This window comes from Tachyglossus aculeatus, chromosome 15 (assembly GCF_015852505.1).
Source record: "Tachyglossus aculeatus isolate mTacAcu1 chromosome 15, mTacAcu1.pri, whole genome shotgun sequence".
NCBI lineage: Eukaryota > Metazoa > Chordata > Mammalia > Monotremata > Tachyglossidae > Tachyglossus > Tachyglossus aculeatus.
In genome coordinates, this window is record NC_052080.1 from 356,405 (window position 1) to 381,178 (window position 24,774).

At 45.4% G+C, this 24,774-nt stretch overlaps 1 protein-coding gene across 1 annotated transcript in view; it reads right to left on the reverse strand.

The window, feature by feature from the left end:
- DMD (dystrophin) overlaps positions 1–24,774 on the reverse strand; it is a 553,630-nt gene that overhangs the window by 330,541 nt on the left and 198,315 nt on the right. Inside the window, exons 30-32 of the mRNA XM_038757068.1 lie at positions 20,561–20,734; positions 17,784–17,939; positions 6,419–6,589 (exon numbers count right to left, since the gene is read on the reverse strand). Coding sequence (XP_038612996.1) covers positions 6,419–6,589; positions 17,784–17,939; positions 20,561–20,734 — 501 coding nt within the window. The remainder of the gene's footprint in view (positions 1–6,418; positions 6,590–17,783; positions 17,940–20,560; positions 20,735–24,774) is intronic.

The window sequence follows — 24,774 nt, forward strand, 5'->3', positions numbered from 1 at the left end:
ATTTAATTTTTCAGTTCTCGGGAACACATTAATGAACGTTACTTGATTGCCTGTGGGAAACTATTTTTTGTTCCGTGCTTGATATAGGTGACTTCAAAGTCTGGTAATTTCACATAGCATGAAAACCGAAAATTAAAATTCCAAAGGCCTAGCCGAGCTACTTTCGTTGTTTCTAAGTCTTGCAATCTTCTAAATTTAAATAAAAGCAAATTATGCAGAAGGAGCTCACACAGGTTTTAGCCATCGATTTCTAAACTGTGAACCCGCTGTTGGGTAGGGACCGTCTCTATATGTTGTCAACATGTACTTCCCAAGCGCTTAGTACAGTGCTCTGCACACAGTAAGCGCTCAATAAATACGACAATGAATATTCTCCCCCATCTAGATTGTGAGCCCACTGTTGGGTAGGGACCGTTTCTATATGTGGCCAACTTGTACTTCCCAAGCGCTTAGTACAGCGCTCTGCACACAGTCAGCGCTCAATAAATGCGATTGAGTGAATGAATGAATCTCCAATGGAAAAAAACCCATAATCTGCATTTTTCTTTTTAGAGCCTACCATTTAACTTTCGAAAAGTTTCTGCTTTGCTCCAGTGCAGCATTTCTGCTCTCCTTCCCACAGTGTCACAGAGCAATAAAACAGAACCTCCGAGAGAATCATAAAAATACTAAATGATGAATTTCGTCTCCACGTTTATGCAACTGTTTTATTGCTGGCGAACTGTCAGTTGAAAGTCGAAAATTATGGAAGCGGAGCCTGAGGAGCAGAAATGATCGCTCTAACGATAACGGCGAAGAACGGGGGGTCCGATGGCATTTGGCAGATGTTCCACTTTCCAAGGAACAGCTGTATGATCCATGCTTGGTGCCAAGTTAATCGCTTTTGAAATGAGTGACACAAGTCACGTCTAGACCTGGGCTTCCCTAACAGGTTTAAAGTGGGCGTTACATCCGATCAGCATGGCCTAGTGGAAAGAACAGAGTCAGAGGCCCTGGGTTCGAATCCCGGCTCCTCCAGTTTGCTGTGCGACCGTGGGCAAGTCACTTCACTTCTCTGGGCCTCGGTTATCTCGCCTGTAATGTGGGAATTAAAATTGTGAGCTTGATGCAGGACACGGACTGTGTCCAATGTAATACCTCAGTACTTGGCGAAGCATCTGCCACGTAGTAAGTGCTTAACAAATATCATTTAAAAAGTGCTTAGGTTAGTGTTCTGCACATTCGTTCATTCAATCGCAGTTATTGAGCGCTTACTGTGTGCGGAGCGCTGTACTAAGTGCTTGGGAAGTACAAGCTGGCAACTTATAGAGACGGTCCCTACCCAACACCAGGCTCAAAGTCTTGAAGGACATAGAAAGCATTCAATAAATACCACTGGCTGATTGATTGATTCAGAGAAAATCCTTCTTCGGGGTATTACCAAGACATTTATAAAAAAGGGGCAGTAGGAACTGGGATTATTTAGAAGAGAGCCTCACAAAGTTTTATGTCGTTACACAAATGTTTAAGAAGATTCTGGTCCTTATATACGCTCGAGAATCAAGTCACTGGCACGCGTCAGAGAGGATTAACTTTCCGTGGAAGTACCGTTGTGTCTACTGTTGCTAGATTGTAAGCTTCTCGAGGGCAGGGATCGTCTCTTCTAGACTGTGAGCCCACTGTCGGGTAGGGACCGTCTCTACTTGGACTTCCCAAGTGCTTAGTACAGTGCTCTGCAGACAGTAAGCGCTCAATAAATACAATTGAATGAATGAATGAATAATAATAATAATAATAATGGCATTTATTAAGCACTTACTATGTGCAAAGCACTGTTCTAAGTGCTGGGAAGGTTACAAGGTGATCAGGTTGTCCCACGGGGGGGCTCACAGTCTTAATCCCCATGTAGTACCCAGAAGCAAGAGAAGTCATTTATTTCCCCGAAAATAAAATCATATTTTCATTTAGATTGGGATGAGAAAAGCGTTTGGAACACCTCTGACTTTCCCCAGGAGCATAACCGTATGAAATAATAATAATAATAATACTTGTTAGGGGGCCTTCCCAGACTGAGCCCCCTCCTTCCTCTCCCCCTCCTCCCACTCTCCATCCCTCCTACCTTACCTCCTTCCCTTCCCCACAGCACCTGTATATATGTATATATGTTTGTACGCATTTATTACTCTATTTTATTTGTACATATTTATTCTATCTATTTTATTTTAATATGTTTTGTTTTGTTCTCCGTCTCCACCTTCTAGACTGTGAGCCCACTGCTGGGTAGCGACCGTCTCTATATGTTGCCAACTTGGACTTCCTCAGCGCTTAGTACAGTGCTCTGCACACAGTAAGTGCTCAATAAATACGATTGAATGAATGAATGTCCCGGAAGAGATACTTTTGAGGGAGGGGCTTGGAGAAGGAAAAGGATGTGGTTTGGTTGATTTTGAGGCAAGGAGCGGGAGTTACAGGAGAGAGAAGGACTGGGGTGGAACAGTGACTTGCACATAGTAAGCCCTTAATAAATGCCATTATTATTATTATTATTATTATTATTATTATTATTATTAACAGTCTTTAGCACATGTGATGGTAATTGTCAAGATGGGGTGGTTATTGTTAAGGAATTACTATGAGTCAGGCACTGTACTAAACTCTAGGGGATGGGGAGGGGATACAAGGAAATTGGGTCAGATAGACACAGTCCCCGTCCCACACTGGGTTCACAGTCTCAATCCCCATTTCACAGATGAGGTAACTGAGGCACAGAGTTGTGACCTGGTAAGCGTTTAACAAGTACCATAATTATCATTATTATTCGGTGAGAGGTCGGGGCAGAAGAAGGCTGGTGAGGAAAGAGTAGCAGGGTAGTCTAGCGGACAGAACTCAGGCCTGAGAGTCGGAAGGACGGGGTTCTGATCCCGGTTCTGCCACTTGTCGGCTGTGTGACCTTAGGCAAGTCACTTCACTTTGCCTCAGTTCCCTCATCTGTAATAAGGGGATTGAGCCCCATAGGGGACGGGGACTGTGCCCAACCTGATTAGCTTGCATCTACCCCAGCGCTTACAACAATGCTTGACAGAGTAAGCATTTAACAAATACCATCATTATTATTATTAGGTGGACGTATGCTCCTTCTAAACTGGGAAACGGTTTAAGCTGCAGCGTTTGGGATCCCTTGCCAAACCAAATGGTATTAACCAAATCGGAGACTTGCTGGTGTGCCCTTGGAAAGACACACTTTAGCAGGGGAAGAAGAGCCAGGAATGTGAGCCTGACTGTGAGCCCACTGTTGGATAGGGATCGTCTCTATATGTTGCCAACTTGGACTTCCCAAGCGCTTAGTACAGTGCTCGGCACACAGCAAGCGCTCAATAAATACGATTGAATGAATGAATGAATGAATGAACGGATGAGCTTCTGGAAGGCCGGGCGGTGTCGGCTTTATATCGGAGAAAAGCAGCCACAGATCTCCGTCTCACCAGACAGGCTCTCCGAAGGGGCCGCGTCGTTTAAAATCAAATCCAATCAGTTCCATGGGAAATTCACCGTTCCCTTCTCGGGTCAAAAGCCCAATGCTTTGTCTGTTTGCCTTTCGGAAAGAAATTAGAATTCTCTGGGTGATCGGCAGAGGAGTTGTAATAAAGTAACCCCGCCTAGATGTGTGACTTGTTTCTTGAAAACCTGACAGTGTCCTTGGCTAGAGAGATGAGTTCACGGTATTAATGAAAAGTTCAGGCTCTGTAAGACGGGAAAGCAAGGGAAATTGAGAAAATATTGGCAAGCGACGGGGTTGGACTGCAAAGTCAGGCACAAATCATCAGAATCACATTCGCAAACTCATCCGGCGTTGAGTCTGCAGGGCACTTCTCCTTTCTCGTAGGCGGATAACCGAGAAAGCTCATGCCTCTTCTGAGGCACTGAGAGAGAAAAAAGGGAATACCGCAGAGATGCAAATATGCACGCTATTCATGGGACCAGGAGGAATCAATCAATCAATCAATCGTATTTGAGTGCTTACTGTGTACAGAGCAATGTACTGAGCGCTTGGGAAGTACAAGTTGGCAACATATAGAGACAGTCCCTAGAGTGCCATGGCTCAATCAATCAATCAATCAATCGTATTTATTGAGCGCTTACTGTGTGCAGAGCACTGTACTAAGCGCTTGGGAAGTACAAGTTGGCAACATATAGAGACAGTCCCTACCCAACAGTGGGCTCACAGTCTAGAAGGGGGAGACAGAGAACAAAACCAAACGTATTAACAAAATAAAATAAATAGAATAGATATGTACAAGTAAAATAAATAAATAGAGTAATAAATATGAACAAACATATATACATATATACAGGTGCTGTGGGGAAGGGAAGGAGGTAAGATGGGGGGATGGAGAGTGGGACGAGGGGGAGAGGATACAACCTATCGGGAAGCCTCTGGAGAAGACTTCCCAGGAGCTTTGATGACGGCGAGAGTTACGGATTGGTAGACTTGAATGGGGGTGGAGGAACTTAATAATAATAATGTTGGTATTTGTTAAGCACTTACTATGCCAAGCACTATTTTAAGCGCCGGAGTAGATACAAGGTAATCAGGTTGTCCCACGTCGGGCTCGCAGTCTCCACCCCCATTTTACAGATGAGGTATCGGAGGCCCAGGAGTTAAGTGACTTGCACAAGGTCACACAGCTGACAAGCAGCGGAGCCAGGATTAGAACCCACGATCTCTGACTCCCAAGCCCGGGCTCTTTCCACTAAGCCATGCCGCTTCTCAACTTCAAGAATGCACCTAAGCATCTAGCTAAACAGAGCCAGGGGCCGAGGTTTCTCACTTCCACTACAGGACTGTTCTAAGCGCTGGGGGAGTTACAAGGTGATCAGATTGTCCCACAGAGGGCTCCCAGTCTTCAGCCCCATTTTCCAGATGAGGTAACTGAGGCCCAGAGAAGTGAAGTGACTTGCCCAAAGTCACCCAGCTGACAATTGGCAGAGCTAGGATTTGAACCCATGACCTATGACTTCAAAGCCCGGGCTCGAAAGACCAGCATCAACTTCAAGCCACAGAATCTGTTTCAGCACCCAGGAGCGGCCCCGGCAGCGGTGAGAAGCCGCCGTCTCTGGGCCGCAGAGAGAAGCAGTGCGGTTTAGCGGTCGGAGCATCGGCCTGGACATCAGAATGACCTGGGTTCTAAGCCTAGCTCCTCTGCTTGTCTGCTGTGTTACTCTGGGCAAGTCACTGAACTTCTCTGGGCCTCGGTGACCTCATCTATAAAACGGGGAAGAAGAATGTGGAGCCCCACGTGGGACAGGGACTGTCCAGCCTGGTTAGAATCAATCAATCGTATTTATTGAGCGCTTACTGTGTGCAGAGCACTGTACTAAGCGCTTGGGGAGTCCAAGTTGGCAACATATCGAGACGGTCCCTACCCAACAGTGGGCTCACAGTCTAGAAGAACTGTGCCTGGCACATAATAAACACCTAAAATATCCTATTACTGCCATTATTATTACGGGACTTGGGTCACGCCCGGCTCCTTGGGTCACTCCAACGGACCCTGGGGGCAGCGCTTAGTTCGATGCCAAGCGCAAGCATTCAGATCATCATCGTCATCATCAATCGCATTTATTGAGCGATTACTGTGTGCAGAGCACTGTATTAAGCGCTTGGGAAGTCCAAGTTGGCAACATATAGAGACGGTCCCTACCCAACAGTGGGCTCACAGTCTAAAAGGGGGAGACATAGAACAAAACCGAGCATACTAACAAAATAAAATAAATAGAATAGATATGTGCAAGCAAAATAAATAAATAGAGTAATAAATATGTACAAACGTATATACATATATACAGGTGCTGTGGGGAAGGGAAGGAGGTAAGATGGGGGGGAAGGAGAGGGGGACGAGGGGGAGAGGAAGGAAGGGGCTCAGTCTGGGAAGGCCAGACTGACATACTAACAAAATAAAATAAATAAATAAAATCAGATCCCGGAGACTGAGCCATTTGCTGATCCCGCAGATTACGGCCACTTGGAATTCCATAGGATTGCTGAAATGGGCATCCCTTCTCAGGAATATGGCCTGAACCGAGTACGAGGAAAGAATTGCAGAGGTCGGGGGCTGAGCAGGGTATATCCTAAGTCCCCAGGAAGAGGGGAAGTGCTCTCGGCAAGCTGGCAGCACGTGCTACCACACCTACAGCGGGAGGGCTCGTATCTGGAGTCTGCTGTGCTTACGAAAAGAAAATGAGTTCCAGAGCCGCATGCCGGGTGCGGTTTTCACCTTACACCGGCGTCAATGGGCTGGAGGCAAAGGAGCCACCCAGGGTCGGGGCCCGCGGAGAGAGAGGACATCCCTGGGATGACCCTCCGGCAACCCGGATGGCCCGGGCCTGGGACCGGCAGCGGGGTCTGAGGGCCCAAGTGCCATGCGCCCGTCTCACTTACCTTTCCCCAGGACACCTCGGCGTCCAGGTTGACGGGGATGCCCTCGAGGGCCGACCGCTTGGTCAGTTCCACGTCGGTGGCCGCCAGCCACTCCGTCACGGCGTTCGACTCCTTCCGGAGTTTCCGGGACAATTTCAGACACTTCTCCAACTGCTGCTTCTTTTCCGTCACCTGAGAGAAAACGCAGGTGTCGGCCCGTGTTGGCAGAGGCCCCCGCAAAGCAGGGAGCCGGTTTATTGGCTGAGATTAACGTCAATCCTGCACATTTGTCATTCCGCGGGGGCCAATGTGCTTTCTGACCCAGCATGGTAACCTGGATAATAATAATAATAATACTGGCATTTATTAAGCGCTTACTATGTGCAAAGCACTGTTTTAAGCGCTGAGGAGGTTACAAGGCCATCGGGTTGTCCCACGGGGGCTCACAGTCTTCATCCGCATTTTATAGATGAGGGAACCGAGGCCCAGAGAAGTGAAGTGACTTGTCCAAAGTCACACAGCTGACAATTGACGGAGCCGGGATTTGAAGCCCTGACCTCTGACTTCAAAGCCCGGGCTCTTCCCACTGAGCCACGCTGCTTCCCTGGATCAGCGGCCCCTCAGGAATGAACAGGGCTGGTTCTTGGTTGAGAAGCAGCGTGGCTCAGTGGAAAGAGCACAGACTTTGGAGTCTGAGGTCATGGGTTCAAATCCTGGCTCCGCCATATGTCTGCTCTGTGACCTTAGGCAAGTCACTTAATTTCTCTACGCCTCAGTTACCTCATCTGTAAAATGGGGATTAAGACTGTGAGCCCCACGTGGGACAACCTGATAACCTTGTATCCCCCCAGCGCTTAGAACAGTGCTTTGCACATAGTAAGCGCTTAATAAATGCCATTATTATTATTATTATTATTATTATTATTATTATTATTATATCAGCGGTCAACACGACTCACCCCGATGTCTAGGGTACTCAAACAATGGCTTAATTTTAATTTCATTTTCCACTTCATGGCATTCCTTAAGCGCTTACTCTTCACCAGGCACTGAACTAAGTGATGAGGAAGCCCCAAACTGATCAGTGCAACCCACTCCACGTCCCATACGGTCTCACGGTCTTAATCTCCGTTTTACAGATGAGGGAACTGAAGCACAGAGAAGTTAAGTGATTCGCCCAAGATCACAAAGCAGACGAGTGACAGAGCTGGCGCTGGAACCTGGGATTAGAACCCAGATCCTCTGATTCCCAGGCCCGAAACTCTGGCTCTGAACAAACTCAGTACTGTGGTTTACCTCTATCAAAAGCTAAATCATCATCATCATAATGGCATTTATTAAGCGCTTACTATGTGCAAAGCACTGTTCTAAGCGCTGGGGAGGTTACAAGGTGATCAGGTTATCCCACGGGGGGCTCACAGTCTTAACCCCCATTTTACAGATGAAGGAACTGAGGCACAGAGAAGTTAAGTGACTTGCCCAAGGTCACACAGCAGGCAATTGGCAGAGCCAGGATTTGAACCCGTGACCTCTGACTCCAAAGCCCGGGCTCTTACCACTGAGCCACGCTGCTTCTCTGAACAGAAATGTTCAAAGCAGTCCATTGTGGCCGGAGCCCAGAGGAGATCCAGGGGCAGGGAAAACTGCAGAGTGCCAATTTATACATCCCAAGCGCTTAGTACAGTGCTCTGAACACAGTAAGTGCTCAATAAATACGATTGAATGAATGAATGAATGCTCCTCCAGCTAACACCCAGGAAGACCGCTTGGTTTGGCTAGAGATGCCGCAGTTATCGTTGTGGGCAGAGGACTTGTCAAACGACTCATTGCTAATGGACTCTCCCAAGCAGCCAGTAAATGCTCAATAAATACCACCGACGGATCCATTTCACGGCATCGGTTCCGATGCCGTCCTCTGGGACCGACAGTTGGGACCTGGATTTGCTGCCATCCCCGGGGACACTACAGTCTGGGCTCTGCGGCCCGGATGGCCGAACTCTGAAACAGCCGGCAGCGCGTCGAAGGGGACCACGGAGCGATCGGATGGCTGGCCGGACGGCCGGACAGACAGGTGACTTCCAAGTAGAATCTGTGGGCCTCAGATGTACTCGGATGAAAGCTAGGAGAGGGTCAGATCATCCTTTCCATCAATCGATCGTACTCGTGAACAGAACACTGTAGTAAGCGCTTGAGAGAATACAATCTAACAGAGTTGCTAGACGTATTCTCTGCCCCCAGAGCCTCGCTTTTGGCTTCAAAGCTGTCCATCACCTTGCCCCTTCTTAGCTCACTTCCCTTCTCTCCTTCTCCATCCCAGCCCGCGCACTCTGCTCATCTGGTTCTAATCTCACCATGCCTTGATCTCGCCTGTCCTGCCATCGAATCCTGTCCCAGATCCTCCTCAAATCCACCAAACGATCACTCTTCCCCCCTTCATCATCATCAATCGTATTTATTGAGTGCTTACTATGTGCAGAGCACTGTACTAAGCGCTTAGGAAGTACAAATTAACGCCCTACTGAAGGCTCAACTCCTCCGAGAGGCCTTCCCAGACTAAGCCCCCCTTTTCCTCGGCTCTGCGTCAATTCCGTGTCGCCTAGGCTTGCTCCCTTTTGCTCTTCGCCCTCTCCCCTCCCCACATCAGTTATACATTCATTTTCATTCATTCAATTGGATTTATTGAGCTCTTACTGTGTGCTGAGCACTGTACTAAGCACTTGGGAACTACAAGTTGGCAACATACTTCTATACCTGTGAGCCAACAATGGGCTCACAGTCTAGAAGGGGGAGACGGACGACGAAACAAAACATGTAGACAGGTGTCAAGTCATCACAACTATACAAGTTGGCAACATACTTCTATACTTGTGAGCCAACAATGGGCTCACATTCATTCATTCATTCAATCGTATTTATTGAGCGCTTACTGTGTGCAGAGCACTGTACTAAGCGCTTGGGAAGTACAAGTTGGCAACATATAGAGACGGTCCCTATCCAACAGCAGGCTCACAGTCTAGAAGGGGGAGACAGATGACAAACAAAACATGTAGACAGGTGTCAAGTCACCAGAACTATACAAGACAGGTGTCAAGTCACCAGAACTATACAAGACAGGCGTCAAGTCATCAGAACTATACAAGTTGGCAACTTACTTCTATACTTGTGAGTCAACAACGGGCTTACAGTCTAGAAGGGGCAGACAGATGACAAAACAAACCATGTAGACAGGTATCAAGTCATAAGAACTATACAAGTTGGTAACATACTTCTATACTTGTGAGCCAAAAACGGGCTCACAGTCTACAAGGGGGAGACAGACAATGAAACAAAACATGTAGACAGGTGTCAAGTCATCAGAGCTATACAAGATAGGTGTCAAGTCATCAGAACTATACAGGTTGGCAACATACTTCTATACATGTGAGCCAACAATGGGCTCACAGTCTAGAAGGGGGAGACAGACGACAAAACAAAACATGTAGACAGGTGTCAAGTCATCAGAACTATACAAGTTGGCAACATACTTCTACACTTGTGAGCCAACAACGGGCTCACACTCTAGAAGGGGGAGACAGATGACAAAACAAAACATGTAGACAGGTGTCAAGTCATCAGAACTATACAAGTTGGCAACATACTTCTACACTTGTGAGCCAACAACGGGCTCACACTCTAGAAGGGGGAGACAGACGACAAAACAAAACATGTAGACAGGTGTCAAGTCATCAGAACTATACAAGTTGGCAACATACTTCTATACTTGTGAGCCAACAACGGGCTCACAGTCTAGAAGGGGGAGACAGACGACAAAACATGTAGACAGGTGTCAAGTCATCAGAACTATACAAGACAGGTGTCTAGTCAACAGAACTGTACAAGTTGGCAACATACTTCTATACTTGTGAGCCAACAATGGGCTCACAGTCTAGGAGGGGGGGGCAGACGACAAAACAAAACATGTAGGCAGGTGTCAAGTCATCAGAACTACACAAGACAGGTGTCTAGTCAACAGAACTGTACAAGTTGGGAACATACTTCTATACTTGTGAGCCAACAACGGGCTCACAGTCTAGAAGGGGGAGACAGACGACCAAACAAAACATGTCGACAGGTGTCAGGTCATTAGAACTTGCATATATATGTATATATGATGATGATGATGGCATTTATTAAGCGCTTACTATGTACAAAGCACTGTCCTAAGCGCTGGATATGTATCTATCTGTAATTTGATTAAATTTTATGGATGCCTGCTGATTTGTTCTGATGTGTATATATCTACAATTCTATTTATTTATATTGATGCCTATTTACTTGTTCGGATGTCTGTCTTCCCCCTTCTAGACTGTAAGCAGGGATTGCCTCTCTTTATTGCTGAATTGTACTTTCCAAGCGCTTAGTGCAGTGCTCTGTACACGTTAAGCGCTCTATAAATATGACTGAATGAATGAATGGGCTTACAGTCTACCTTTCTCCCTCCCGGGTTCAGAAGCAAGCCATAGAGTTTCATGCTACTGATAGCAGGGAATGTGACTGTTATATTGTTGTGTTGTACTCTCCCAAGTGCTTAGTACAGTGTCCTGTGCCCAGTAAGAACTCAATAAATCTAACTGATTCATTCATTCAATTGTATTTATTGAGCGCTTACTGTGTGCAGAGCACTGTTCTAAGGGCTTGGGAAGTCCACGTTGGCAACATATAGAGGCGGTCCCTACCCAACAGTGGGCTCACAGTCTAGAAGGGGGAAGACAGACAACAAAACATATTAGCAAAATAAAATAAATAGAATAAATATGTACAGATAAAATAAATGGAGTAATAAATACACACATATATACATATATAGAGGTGCTGTGGGGAGGGGAAGGAGGTAAGGCGGGGGGAAGGAGAAGGGGAGGATGGAGAGGGGGAACTGATTGATTAGTGAGGTTCTCTAGCCATTTGACCCTACGGAGTGGATTCCAGTGGAAACCTCAATCAATGGTATTTTCTGAGCCCTTTCTGTATGCAGAGCACTGTACTGAGTGCTTGCACGTGTTGAAGGCATCCCATTTTTTGTGAATGCCTGTGTTCTGTTACCAATCAATCAGTCGTATTTATTGAGCTCTTATAATGTGCAGAACACAATACTGCGACTTGGGAGAGTAATAATAATAATAATAATGATGGTTTTTGTTAAGCGCTTACTCTGTGCACAGCACTGTTCTAAGCGCTGGGGGATACAAGGTGATCAGGTTGTCCCACGTGGGGCTCACAGTCTTCATCCCCATTTTACAGATGAGGGAACTGAAGCCCAGAGAAGTGAAGTGACTTGCCCAAAGTCACCCAGCTGACAAGTGGCGGAGCCGGGATTTGAACCCAAGACCTCCGACTCCAAAGCCCGGGCTCTTTCCACTGAGCCACGCTGCTCCTCTAATATGAAATATTGGACTTCATATTAGTATATTTAGTAATATTTAGTAATATTACTATTAGAATATTTAGTAATTTATATTTAGAATATTACTATTCCACATTACTAGCTATTCTATATTACTATAGAATATTTAGAATATTACTATTAGAATATTTTGTAATATGAGTACTGATATGAAAGAGTTGGAAGACACGTTTCCTCCTCATAAGGAGCTTGCAGTCTAGAGTGGGAAACAGATATTAGTGGAGATAAATAAATTATGCATATGGACATAAGTGTTGTGGGGCTGAGGAGGGAATGAATAAAAGGAGCAAACCCAAGTGAAGGGCGATGCAGAAGGGACTGTCGGGTAGGGACCGTCTCTATATGTTGCCAACTTGTACTTCCCAAGCGCTTAGTACAGTGCTCTGCACGCAGTAAGCGCTCAATAAATACGATTGAATGAATGAATGAATGAATGAATGAATGAAGGGACTGGGAGAAGAGGAAATGAGGGCTGAGTTGGGGAAAACGACTTATTTTATCTTTCAGTGGCACCTTTTCTAAGCAATAGCTTTCATTTTGAGTGAAATGAGAAGCAGCGTGGCTCAGTGGAAAGAGCCCGGGCTTTGGAGTCGGAGGTCATGGGTTCAAATCCTAGCTCCACCACTCGTCAGCTGTGTGACTTTGGGCAAGTCACTTAACTTCTCTGGGCCTCAGTGACCTCATCTGTAAAGAGGGGATTAAGAATGTGAGCCCCCACCGCGGGACAACCTGATCACCTTGTAACCTCTCCAGCGCTTAGAAAAGTGCTTTGCACATAGTAAGCGCTTAATAAATGCCATCATTATTATTATTATTATAAAACCCACATCCCCCGAGGTTTATCCCCGTGCTGCTTTTTTAGATACTATTTATATCGCCAGATCTAAAGTTTCAAAGTCCAGGATCCAACCAGAGGGTTGGCACCTGACTGGATTGGATTGGATTTTCTCTGTGTTGGCACAATTGTTGAGACTTTGTCCCGAGAAATGGGAGAGAGAGCCTGCCGTCTTCGGGAAGCGTGGTTTTTAATCGGCCATTTCTGAGGAGAGCAGATTGTAGAGTGCCATCTGCAGTAAAACCTATTTCACAGCTTGCTTTATGGACAATTTCAAACTTGATTTCTGCTCTGGCGATTATCAATCAATCAATCGTATTTATTGAGCGCTTACTGTGTGCAGAGCACTGTACTAAGCGCTTGGGAAGTACAAGTCGGCAACACATAGAGACAGTCCCTACCCAACAGTGGGATCACAGTCTAGAAGGGGGGGACAGAGAACAAAACCAAAAATACTAACAAAATAAAATAAATAGAATAGATATGTACAAGTAAGATAAATAAATAAATAGAGTAATAAATATGTACAAACATATATAATCTTATCGCCAGAATGGGAGCAAAAAGAGCGGCAGAAAAATGGCCACAGACCGCAGAGGAAGCCGAAATTTATCCCGGAGCAGAGACGCCTATCGTGTACGTTTCGGGAGCTGAAATGTTCACTGTTCAAAGAATAATGGTTCAAGCAACATAGTTGAGTTCGTTCAATCGTTCAATTGCATTTGCTGAGCCCTTACTGTGTGCAAAGCACTGAACTAAGCACTTGTACTAAACAACTAGTGGAAAGAGCACTGTGTTTTGAGTCGGGAAACGCAGACTTGTAGCCTCGGGTCTGCCACGGGTTTACTTAGGCCACTGACTCGACCTCTCTAAGCCCAGTTTCCTTATCTGTAAAGGGAGGGTATTAATCGATACCTCTTCCTGCCTCAGATTCATTCGCTCAATAAATACAATTGAATGATCCAGACGGGAGGGAACGCGTGAATATGGAGTGGGAAAACAGAGGGAATAAATACGGGAGAGAGAATACTGATTGCCTGTTGTGAGCCTGTAGTGAGAAATACAGGAGAAGCGGTGTGGGTAACCAACGAAGGCTTTTGAGAGCCTGGGAAACATGTACAGAAGGATGTTTTTCTCTTCAATACTTTCCCAAGCGCTTAGTACAGTGCTCTGCACACAGTAAGTGCTCAATAAATATGACTGATTGATTGATTACCAGGCCTAGCACCCAGGCAGCTCTCAAAGAACTGATTTATTGATTAATTTGGGGGGAGAGGGAAGAGACGCAGGATGAGCAGCCCACCACTGCACCAGGCTAAGTTTTGACTGAAAAACGGAACCAGAAAAATCAGGGCCTAAAGTGATGGTGACCTTTCATTCAATCGTACTCACTGAGCGTTTACTGTGCGCAAAGCACCGAACTAAGTCCTCACGTGATTTTCTGCCAACATGCAGACCCAGAAATGCAATGAAGCCGGGACTTCGTGTTTGGAGGAGGGAAGGCGCCAATCGAGGCTCCAGCAGAAACTCTGTTTCACTAATTGTCAATATTTCGCAGGCTCCAAAATGACATTCCACACGGGATTCCCTGGAGGTAAATGGTCTGTGACCTTCCGTGAGCTGCTCAAGCAGATTTCCTATGGAAAACCGTCTTTTTTTCCCAATGAACTCTTAGGCTGTCTAAATAGGTCCCAGCACCTCTACCTGCCTGCTGGGAGACCTCTGGTGAGTCATTCAATTTCTCTGGGCTCAAGTACCTCATCTGTAAAACAGGGACGACACACGTTCTCCCTCCTCCTTAGACTACAGAAGCAGTGTGGCTCAGTGGAAAGAGCCCGGGCTTTGGAGTCAGAGGTCATGGGTTCAAATCCTGGATCCACCAATTGTCAGCTGTGTGACTTTGGGCAAGTCGCTTCACTTCTCTGAGCCTCAGTGACCTCATCTGTCAAATGGGGATTAAGGCCGTGAGCCCCCCGTGGGACAACCTCAGCACCTTGTAACCTCCCCAGCGCTTAGAACAGTGCTTTGCACATAGTAAGCACTTAATAAATGCCATTATTATTATTATTATTACTATGATCTCTAGCGTAGAACAGGCACTGTGTCCAGTTGGCTTATATTTTGTCTTAACAATATAACAAATGTGTATATATATATATATATATATATATGTGTGTGTGTGTTTTATATATATATATATATAAAACAATATAACAATATAACAGTCTTTTAGACTGTGAGACCACTGTTGGGTAGGGACCGTCTCTATATGTTGCCAACTTGTATTTCCCAAACTCTTAGTACAGTGCTCTGCACACAGTAAGTGCTCAATAAATACTATTGATTGATTGATTGATTAACAAATACCAACTGGAGGGATAGCGATACTGCATTTAGGACGATTTGGAGGTGCCACGTTTTTAGCTCACCTTCTCATAAGAAGCCAAGTTATACGACATCCTTTCCGCTTTTCAATCAACCTCCATTCTACTAGCTAGAGTACTCGGCAGCCAAATAAAATGAGAAATAAAATAAAAAGTGCAAGAGCACAGCTTTTCCAAAGCCAGGATTGTTTCACTGAGTGAAACTTGTACTTCCCAAGCGCGTAGTACAGTGCTCTGCACACAGTAAGCGCTCAATAAATACGATTAGTGTAAATTTCCTGGCATGAAGGCCTCTCTGTCCAAGATGGGCCCAGTTTTCCTCCTCCTCACCCCTCACCTGATCAATGACAACCCCTCTTCCATTTTCCCCACGCCCTTTACAACAAAGTGCCTTCTTTCCTCTCAGATGTGCTGCAGGCAGAAAGGGAGAGCAACACAACGTTTCATCCCTGCCGTGACTCATTCGGAAATTCCCGTTCAGTGGGTCAGAATAAAGGAGACAAAGTGGAATCACCCTCTTTTCGTGGGTTGTTAGGCAGCTGGATGAAGAGAGCAGCATGGCAGAGAGCAGAGAAGGCTGTGTCGCAGCTGCCGTGGGGGTGAAAGACAACGAATTGGCTTAGGAGGGAAAAGCGAGTGATGGCAAACTTGGGGGAACCGAACGTCACTTAAAGCGCAGCAGATGGAGATGGGAAATAGCATCCGCTGGGCCAGTAGGCTCACTGCCATTTTGGTCTGTGACATCTTCAAATCTCTCAGGTCTGGGTGTCAACAAGAGGGGACGGGGCGCGGAGACGGGAAACAGAATGGCCTAGTAGAGACGGCACAGGCCCGGGAGTCCGAAGGACCTGAGTTCTAATCCCGGTACCGCCACTTGTCTGCTACGTGACCTTGGGCAAGTCACTTCGCTTCTCTGGGCCTCAATTACCTCATCAATATAATAGGGATTAAGACTGTGAGAAATGGGGATTAAGACTATGAGAAACGGGGATTAACACTGTGAGAAATGGGGACAAAGTGAGTCCCTTGTAACATGGACTGTGATCACCCTGATTAGATGATAATAATAATAATGATAACAAAAACAACAATTGTGGTAACTGTTACGTGCTCACAATGTGCCAGGCATTGTCCTAAGCACCGGGGTGGATACAAGCAAATCGGGTTGGACACAATCCCTGACTCAGGTGCTTCTCACAGTCTCAACCCCCGATGAACAAATTAATAAACTGAGGCACGGAAAACTCAAGTGACTTGCCCAGCACATGACGGACAAGTGGTGGAGCTTGGATTAAAACCCAGTTCCTTCTGACGCCCGGGACCATGCTCTATCTAACAAGTCATGCTGCCTCTCTACCCCAGCACTTATTACAGTGCCTGGCACCTAGTAAGCACTTAACAAATGCCATAAAACCAACCAAAACAAAAACCTGTTATATCTGGCTGCTGGTGGGAGATGCCAGGAGGTTTTACTGATGACTGAAACACTTTAAAAAAAGGATTTAAGCAAGTGAAAATGTAGGAACGCTAGTGGGTGACCCTCTTAAAACGGCAAGATAGATCGCTTTCAAATCTCGGTTTTAAATATTTTCTCGGCCAGGGCAGAATCGATTTCAAATCTCTCTCGGTTTTAAGTATGTTCTCGGCCAGGGCAGAATCGATTTCAAATCTCTCTCGGTTTTAAGTATTTTCTTGGCCAGGGCAGAATCAATTTCAAATCTCTCTCGGTTTTAAGTATTTTCTCAGCCAGGGCAGAATCACTTTCAAATCTCTCTCGGTTTTAAATATTTTCTCGGCCAGGGCAGAATCGTTTTCAAATCTCTCTCGGTTTTAAGTATTTTCTCGGCCAGGGCAGAATCAATTTCAAATCTCTCTCGGTTTTAAGTATTTTCTCAGCCAGGGCAGAATCAATTTCAAATCTCTGTCGGTTTTAAGTATTTTCTCGGCCAGGGCAGAATCGCTTTCAAATCTCTATCGGTTTTAAGTATTTTCTCGGCCAGGGCAGAATCGATTTCAAATTTCTGTTGGTTTTAAGTATTTTCTCGGCCAGGACAGAATCGCTTTCAAATCTCTCTCGGTTTTAAGTATTTTCTCGGCCAGTGCAGAATCGCTTTCAAATCTCTGTCAGTTTTAAATATTTTCTCGGCCAGGGCAGAATCGCTTTCAAATCTCTCTCGGTTTTAAGTATTTTCTCGGCCAGGGCAGAATCGCTTTCAAATCTCTGTCGGTTTTAAATATTTTCTCGGCCAGGGCAGAATCACTTTCAAATCTCTCTCGGTTTTAAGTATTTTCACGGCCAGGGCAGAATCGCTTTCAAATCTCTCTCGGTTTTAAGTATTTTCTCGGCCAGGGCAGAATCGCTTTCAAATCTCTCTCGGTTTTAAGTATTTTCTTGGCCAGGGCAGAATCGCTTTCAAATCTCTCTCGGTTTTAAGTATTTTCTCGGCCAGGGCAGAATTGCTTTCAAATCTCTCTCGGTTTTAAGTATTTTCTCGGCCAAGGCAGGATGAAACGGAATGATTTGGCTTTGGCTTTCGAGCAAGAATTCTACTTGTGGAGACGCGGCCAGAGTTACTATCATCGGAATCCTAAAAACACCCCAAAACGGCATCCCTCAACCCCAGGGGATGTTTCGAACAGAGGCAGAGCTGCCTCGGATGTTTCCAACCTAAGGGAGAGTCAGCTGGCGGAGAGACGAGTCAGAAAAGGAAGGAGAAAAGGACCTACCTGAGCTCCCAGTTCATTATAATGCAGTTTTAGAGCCGTCAGCCTTTCATCCAGATCTTTGGGATTTTCCGTCTGCTGTTTCTGGACAATCTGGCGCCCGGTTTTTATCACCGTTTCCACTTCCGACTTCACCTCGCTCAAATTCTTATACAGTTTCTAGGCCAAGGAAAGAAAGAGATAATCATAACGACGGAGGCGACAACAGCAGTAGGAACGGCTTAGGAGGATAATGAAAATTTAAACCTCGGGGCGGCGGGTTTGCGACGGAATTGAGAGGAGGAGGGAATTTCTGGAGTAAAGTGACCGGTAAACTGCGTGAGGAATTTCCCGGTTGTGCTTTGGGTTTTTTTGTTACATGTGTGTCTGTCTGTTTGTCCTTTTTGGAGTCTCTAGGAGGGGGCTTAAGGAATAAGAGTTTCAAATTTAGGAGGCGGGGGTCTACATATGGGGCCCCAAGAAGTAAGAAGTAATCGAGGCAGCGTTGTCTAGTAGAGTTTGGGTCTGGGAGTAAGAAGGACCTGAGTTCTCAAGTCCAGTGCTCTGCACAGAGTAAGCGCTCAATAAATACGACGGAATGAATGAAATTCTGGCTCCACCACTTGTCTGCTGTGTGACCTCGGGCACTTCTCTGTGTCTCAGTTCCTCATCGGTAAAATGGGGTTTAAGACTGTGAGCCCCACGCGGGTCAGGGACCGTGTCCAATTTGATCAGCTTGTATCTTGAGAAGCAGTGTGGCTCAGTGGAAAGAGCCCGGGCTTTGCAGTCATAGGTCACGGGTTCGAAACCCGACTCCGCCACATCTGCTGTGTGACCTTGGGCAAGTCACTTAACTTCTCTGAGCCTCAGTGATCTCATCTGTAAAAGGGGGATTAAGACTGTGAGCCCCACGTGGGACAACTTGACCACCTCGTATCCCCCCCAGCGCTTAGAACAGTGCTCTGCACATAGTAAGCGCTTAACAAATGCCATCATTATCATTATTATTACTATTATTATTATCTTCTAGACTGTGAGCCCACTGTTGGGTAGGGACCGTCTCTATACGTTGCCAACTTGTACTTCCCAAGCGCTTAGTACAGTGCTCTGCACACAGTAAGCGCTCAATAAATACGATTGAATGAATTATTATCTGCCCCAGAACCTGGTAACAGTAACAATGATAATTAAAGATGGCATTTGTTAAGTGCTTTCGATGTGTCACGCACTGTTCTAAATACTGTTCTGCTATTCATTCGTTCGGTCAATCGATCGTATTTAGTGTATTCATTCATTCATTCATTCAATCGTATTTACTGAGCGCTTACTGTGTGCAGAGCACTGTACTAAGCGCTTGGGAAGCCCAAGTTGGCAACATCTAGAGATGGTCCCTACCCAACAGCGGGCTCACAGTCTAGAAGAGTGGGCTCACAGTCTAGAACATCATTCATTCATTCATTCAATCGTATTTATTGAGTGCTTACTGTGTGCAGAGCACTGTACTAAGCGCTTGGGAAGTACAAGTTGGCAACATATAGAGACGGTCCCTACCCAACAGTGGGCTTGGCACTAAGGACACCGGACAATCAGTCAGCCTACTAAGTGCTCATAAAAGGACCCCTAATAAGTCGGCACATTCACTGGCCTGGTCCCAAGTGGTCCGAATTCATTCAATCGTATTGAGCGCTTACTGTGTGCAGAGCACTGTACTAAGCGCTTGGGAAGTCCAAGTTGGCAACATATAAAAGCACCACTGAGGACACCAGACAGTCAGCCAGCCTGTGTGCTGAACACTGTACTAAGTGCTCATAAAAGGAACCCTAATAAGTTGGCACATTCACTGGCCTAGTCCCAAGTGGTCCTAATTCATTCAATCGTATTTATTGAGCGCTTACTGTGTGCAGAGCACTGTACTAAGTGCTTGGGAAGTACAAGTTGGCAACATATAGAGACGGTCCCTACCCAACAGTGGGCTCACAGTCTAGAAGGGGGAGACAGAGAACAAACCAAAACATATTAACAGAATAAAATAAATAGAATAGATATGTACAAGTAAAATAAATAAATAGGGTAATAAATATGTACAAACACATATACATGAATACAGGTGCTGTGGGGAAGGGAAGGAGGTAAAACGGGGGGGATGGAGAGGGGTTAGTACAAGCGCTTAGTCCAGTGCTCTGCACACAGTAAGCGCTCAATAAATACGATTGATTGATTGATTGGTAAATAGAGTAATAAATCTGTACAAACATATATACATATATACAGGTGCTGTGGGGAAGGGAAGGAGGTAAGATGGGGGGATGGAGAGAGGTTAGTACAAGTGCTTAGTACAGTGCTCTGCACACAGTAAGCGCTCAATAAATATGATTGATTGATTGATTAGTAAATAGAGTAATAAATCTGTACAAACATATATACATATATACAGGTGCTGTGGGGAAGGGAAAGAGGTAAGACAGGGGGATGGAGAGGGGTTAGTACAAGCGCTGAGTACAGTGCTCTGCACACAGTAAGCGCTCAATAAATACGATTGATTGATTGGAGTGGGGAAGCCTGTCCGATATTAACTTCCGGGACTGGGTTTTGCCGCCTCGGAGCCGTGCCCTGCGCACAGTAAGCGCTCAATAAATACAACCGAATGCACGAAGCGGGGAAAGATTTCTTTGGCCGCCACGCGGGTGGGGCGGACGTACCATCATCATCAATCGTATTTATTGAGCGCTTACTGTGTGCAGAGCACTGTACTAAGCACTTGGGAAGTACAAATTGGTAAGATAATTGGTAACAATTGGTACCATGCAGTGCTCCAGCTGGGACTGAACCACTTCCTGCTCCACGCTCTTCATCTCCAACTCGGGCAGCTGCGTCTTGACCGCCTCTAAAATCCTCTTGCCCTCCCGGAGGCGGTTCTCAAAGTTGGCCGGTTTCTGGAATAAGCGGAACTTCACGGAGACGTCCTGCAGCTTTCTCTGGCAGGGGACAAAGAGCACGGTCAAGGCCCGGTTCGGGGCGGTCGGGGGAATTTGACATTTTTTTAAAAAAAATGCTATTTGTTGAGCTCTTACTAAGCGCCGGGGACTGTACTAAGTGCTGGGCTTCTCACACGGGGCAGCCGTCTTCATCCCCATTTTACAGATGAGGGAACTGAGGCGGAGAGAAGTTAAGTGACTTGCCCAAGGCCACACAGCGGACAAGGGGCAGAATCAGGATGAGAAGCCGGTCCTTCTGACGCCGAGGCCCGAGCTCTATCCATTAGGACAGTGCTCTGCACACAGTAAGCGCTCAATAAATACGATTGATTGATTAGGCCACACTGCTACTCTACTGCACCAGTTTTCATCTGCCCCAACCGGGAATTTGAAATTTTTTTAAAAATGCTATTTGTTGAGCTCTTACTAAGCGCCGGGGACTGTGCTAAGTGCTGGGCTTCTTACACAGGGCAGCCGACTTCATCCCCATTTTACAGACGAGGGAACTGAGGCGAAGAGAAGTTAAGTGACTTGTCCAAGGCCACACAGCGGACAAGGGGCAGAATCAGGATGAGAAGCCGGTCCTTCTGATGCCAAAGCCCGAGCTCTATCCATTAGGACAGAGCTCTGCACACAGTATATGTATGTATATATATGTGTGTGTATATATATATATATATATGTATGTGTATATATATATATGTATGTGTGTGTATATATATATACTATACATATAGTATGTATATATGTTTGTACATATTTATTACTCTATTTATTTGTACTTCCCAAGCACTTAGTACAGTGCTCTGCACACAGTAAGCACTCAATAAATACAATTGATGATGATGATTTATTTATTTATTTATTTTACTTGTACATATCTATTCTATTTATTTTATTTTGTTAGTATGTTTGGTTTTGTTCTCAGTAAGTCCTTTTAGACTGTGAGCCCACTGTCGGGTAGGGACTGTCTCTATATGTTGCCAACTTGGACTTCCCAAGCGCTGAGTACAGTGCTCTGCACACAGTAAGTGCTCAATAAATACGATTGATGATGATGAGTAAGCGCTCAATAAATACGACTGATTGATTGATTAGGCCACACTGCTACTCTACTTCACCAGTTTTCATTGGCCCCAACCTCTCACCTAAAAATAACGATACGTTTGGAACCTGTTCAACGCTTGCTTCCCCACAAGTTGCTTCCTTTCTCCATGCCTCAGTTACCCCGTCTGTAAAATGGGGATTAAGACTGTGAGCCCCATTCATTCATTCATTCAATCGTATTTATTGAGCGCTTACTGTGTGCAGGGCACTGTACTGAGCGCTGGGGAAGTCTAAGTCGGCAACATATAGAGATGGTCCCTACCCGACAGCGGGCTCACAGTCTAGAAGGGGGAGACGGAGAACAAAACAAAACATATTAACAAAATAAAATAAATAGAATAAATATGTACAAATAAAATAGAGTAATAAATCCGTCCAAACATCTATACATCTATACAGGTGCTGTGGGGAGGGGAAGGAGGTAAGGTGGGGGGGATGGAGAGGGGGAAGAGGGGGAGAGGAAGGAGGGGGCTCAGTCTGGGAAGGCCCCCTAACAAGTATTATCATTATTATTATTATTATTATTATTACTATCATTATTATTATTATTATTATTATTTCATACGGTTATGCTCCTGGGGAAAGTCTAGAGGTGTTCCAAGCGCTTTTTTCATCCTAATCCAAATGAAAATACAATTTTATTTCCAGGGAAATAAATGACTTCTCTTGCTTCTCGGTACTACATGGGGATTAAGACTGTGAGCCCCCCCCATGGGACAACCTGACCACCTGGTAACCTTCCCAGCGCTTAGAACAGTGATTTGCACATAGTAAGCCCTTAATAAATGCCATTATTATTATCATTATTCATTCATTCATAGAGAAGCAGCATGGCTCAGTGGAAAGAGCCCGGGCTTTGGAGTCAGAGGTCATGGGTTCAAATCCTGGCTCCACCAATTGTCAGCTGTGTGACTTTGGGCAAGTCGCTTCACTTCTCTGGGTCTCAGTTCCCTCATCTGGAAAATTGGGATTAAGACTGTGAGCCCCACGTGGGACAGCCTGATCACCTTGTATCCCTCCAGTGCTTAGAACAGTGCTTTGCACATAGTAAGCGTTTAACAAACACCATCATCATTCATTCATTCAAGTGTATTTATTGAGCGCTTACTGTGTGCAGAGCACTTTACTGAGCATTTGGGAAGTCCAAGATGGCAACATAGAGAGACGGCCCCTACCCGACAGTGGGCTCACAGTCTAGAAGCCACGATCCCTGCCCTCGAGAAGCTTACAATCTAGCAACAGTAGACACGGCAGTACTTCCACGGAAATTTACTCCTCTCTGACGTGTGCCAGTGACTTGATTCTTGAGCATATATCAGGACCAGAATCTCCTTGAATATCCGTGTAATGGCATAAAACCTTGTAAGGCTCTCTTCTAAATAATCCCAGGAGTTCCCACTGCCCCTTTTTTTTTTAAATAATTCCACACAGAATGAGTTCACTCTATCCCCAAAGCCTCCAAGCAATAACGCTCTAGGTCTGTCATGTTGCAAAGATTTACACCGGAAGAGTTGAGTTCTCAGTTGATAATAATTTGATTTGCATTTCTCTGGTGCGACAAGAGTGGGCTGCCTTTCTTTTTTTCACTGAAACAGAGAAGCCCGTGGAGAGACGGTGGGCTTAGGAGTTAGAAGGGGTTTTAATCCTGATTGATTGATTGATTGATTGATCGGCTCTGCCACTTCATTCATTCATTCATTCATTCAGCCGTATTTATTGAGCGCTTACTGTGTGCGGAGCACCGTACTAAGCGCTTGGGAAGTACAAGTTGGTGACATAGAGAGACGGTCCCTACCCGACATTCATTCATTCATTCATTCATTCATCCAATCGTATTTATGGAGCGCTTACTGTGTGCAGAGCACTGTACTAAGTGCTTGGGAAGTCCCTACCCAACAGTGGGCTCACAGTCTAGAAGGGGGAGACAGACAACAAAACCAAACATATTAACAGAATAAAATAAATAGAATAGATATGTACAAGTAAAATAAATAAATAGAAGACTGTGCCACCTGTCTGCTGTGTGGCCTTGTGGCAAGCCACTTAACTTCTCTGGGCCTCATTTACCTCAGGTGTAAAATCAATGAATCAATCCTATTTATTGAGCGCTTACTGTGTGCAGAGCACTGTACTAAGTGCTTGGGAAGCACAAGTTGGCAACATACCTACCCAACAGCGGGCTCACAGTCTAGAAGGGGGAGACAGAGAACAAAACAAAACATATTAACAGAATAAAATAAATAGAATAGATATGTACAAGTAAAATAAATAAATAGAAGACTGTGCCACCTGTCTGCTGTGTGGCCTTGTGGCAAGCTACTTAACTTCTCTGGGCCTCATTTACCTCAGGTGTAAAATCAATGAATCAATCCTATTTATTGAGCGCTTACTGTGTGCAGAGCACTGTACTAAGTGCTTGGGAAGCACAAGTTGGCAACATACCTACCCAACAGTGGGCTCACAGTCTAGAAGGGGGAGACAGACAACAAAACAAAACACTTTAACAGAATTAAATAAATAGAATAAATATGTACAAGTAAAATAGAAGACTGTGCCACCTGTCTGCTGTGTGGCCTTGGGGCAAGCTACTTAACTTCTCCGGGCCTCATTTACCTCAGGTGTAAAATCAATCAATTAATCAATCCTATTTATTGAGCGCTTACTGTGTGCAGAGCACTGTACTAAGCGCTTGGGAAGTACAAGTTGGCAATATACCTACCCAACAGTGGGCTCACAGTCTAGAAGGAGGCCTTCCCAGACTGAGCCCCTTCCTTCCTCTCCCCCTCATCCCCCTCTCCATCCCCCTCATCTTACCTCCTTCCCTTCCCCACAGCACCTGTATATATGTATATATGTTTGTACATGTTTATTACTCTATTTATTTTACTTGTACATATCTATTCTATTTATTTTATTTTGTTAATATGTTTGGT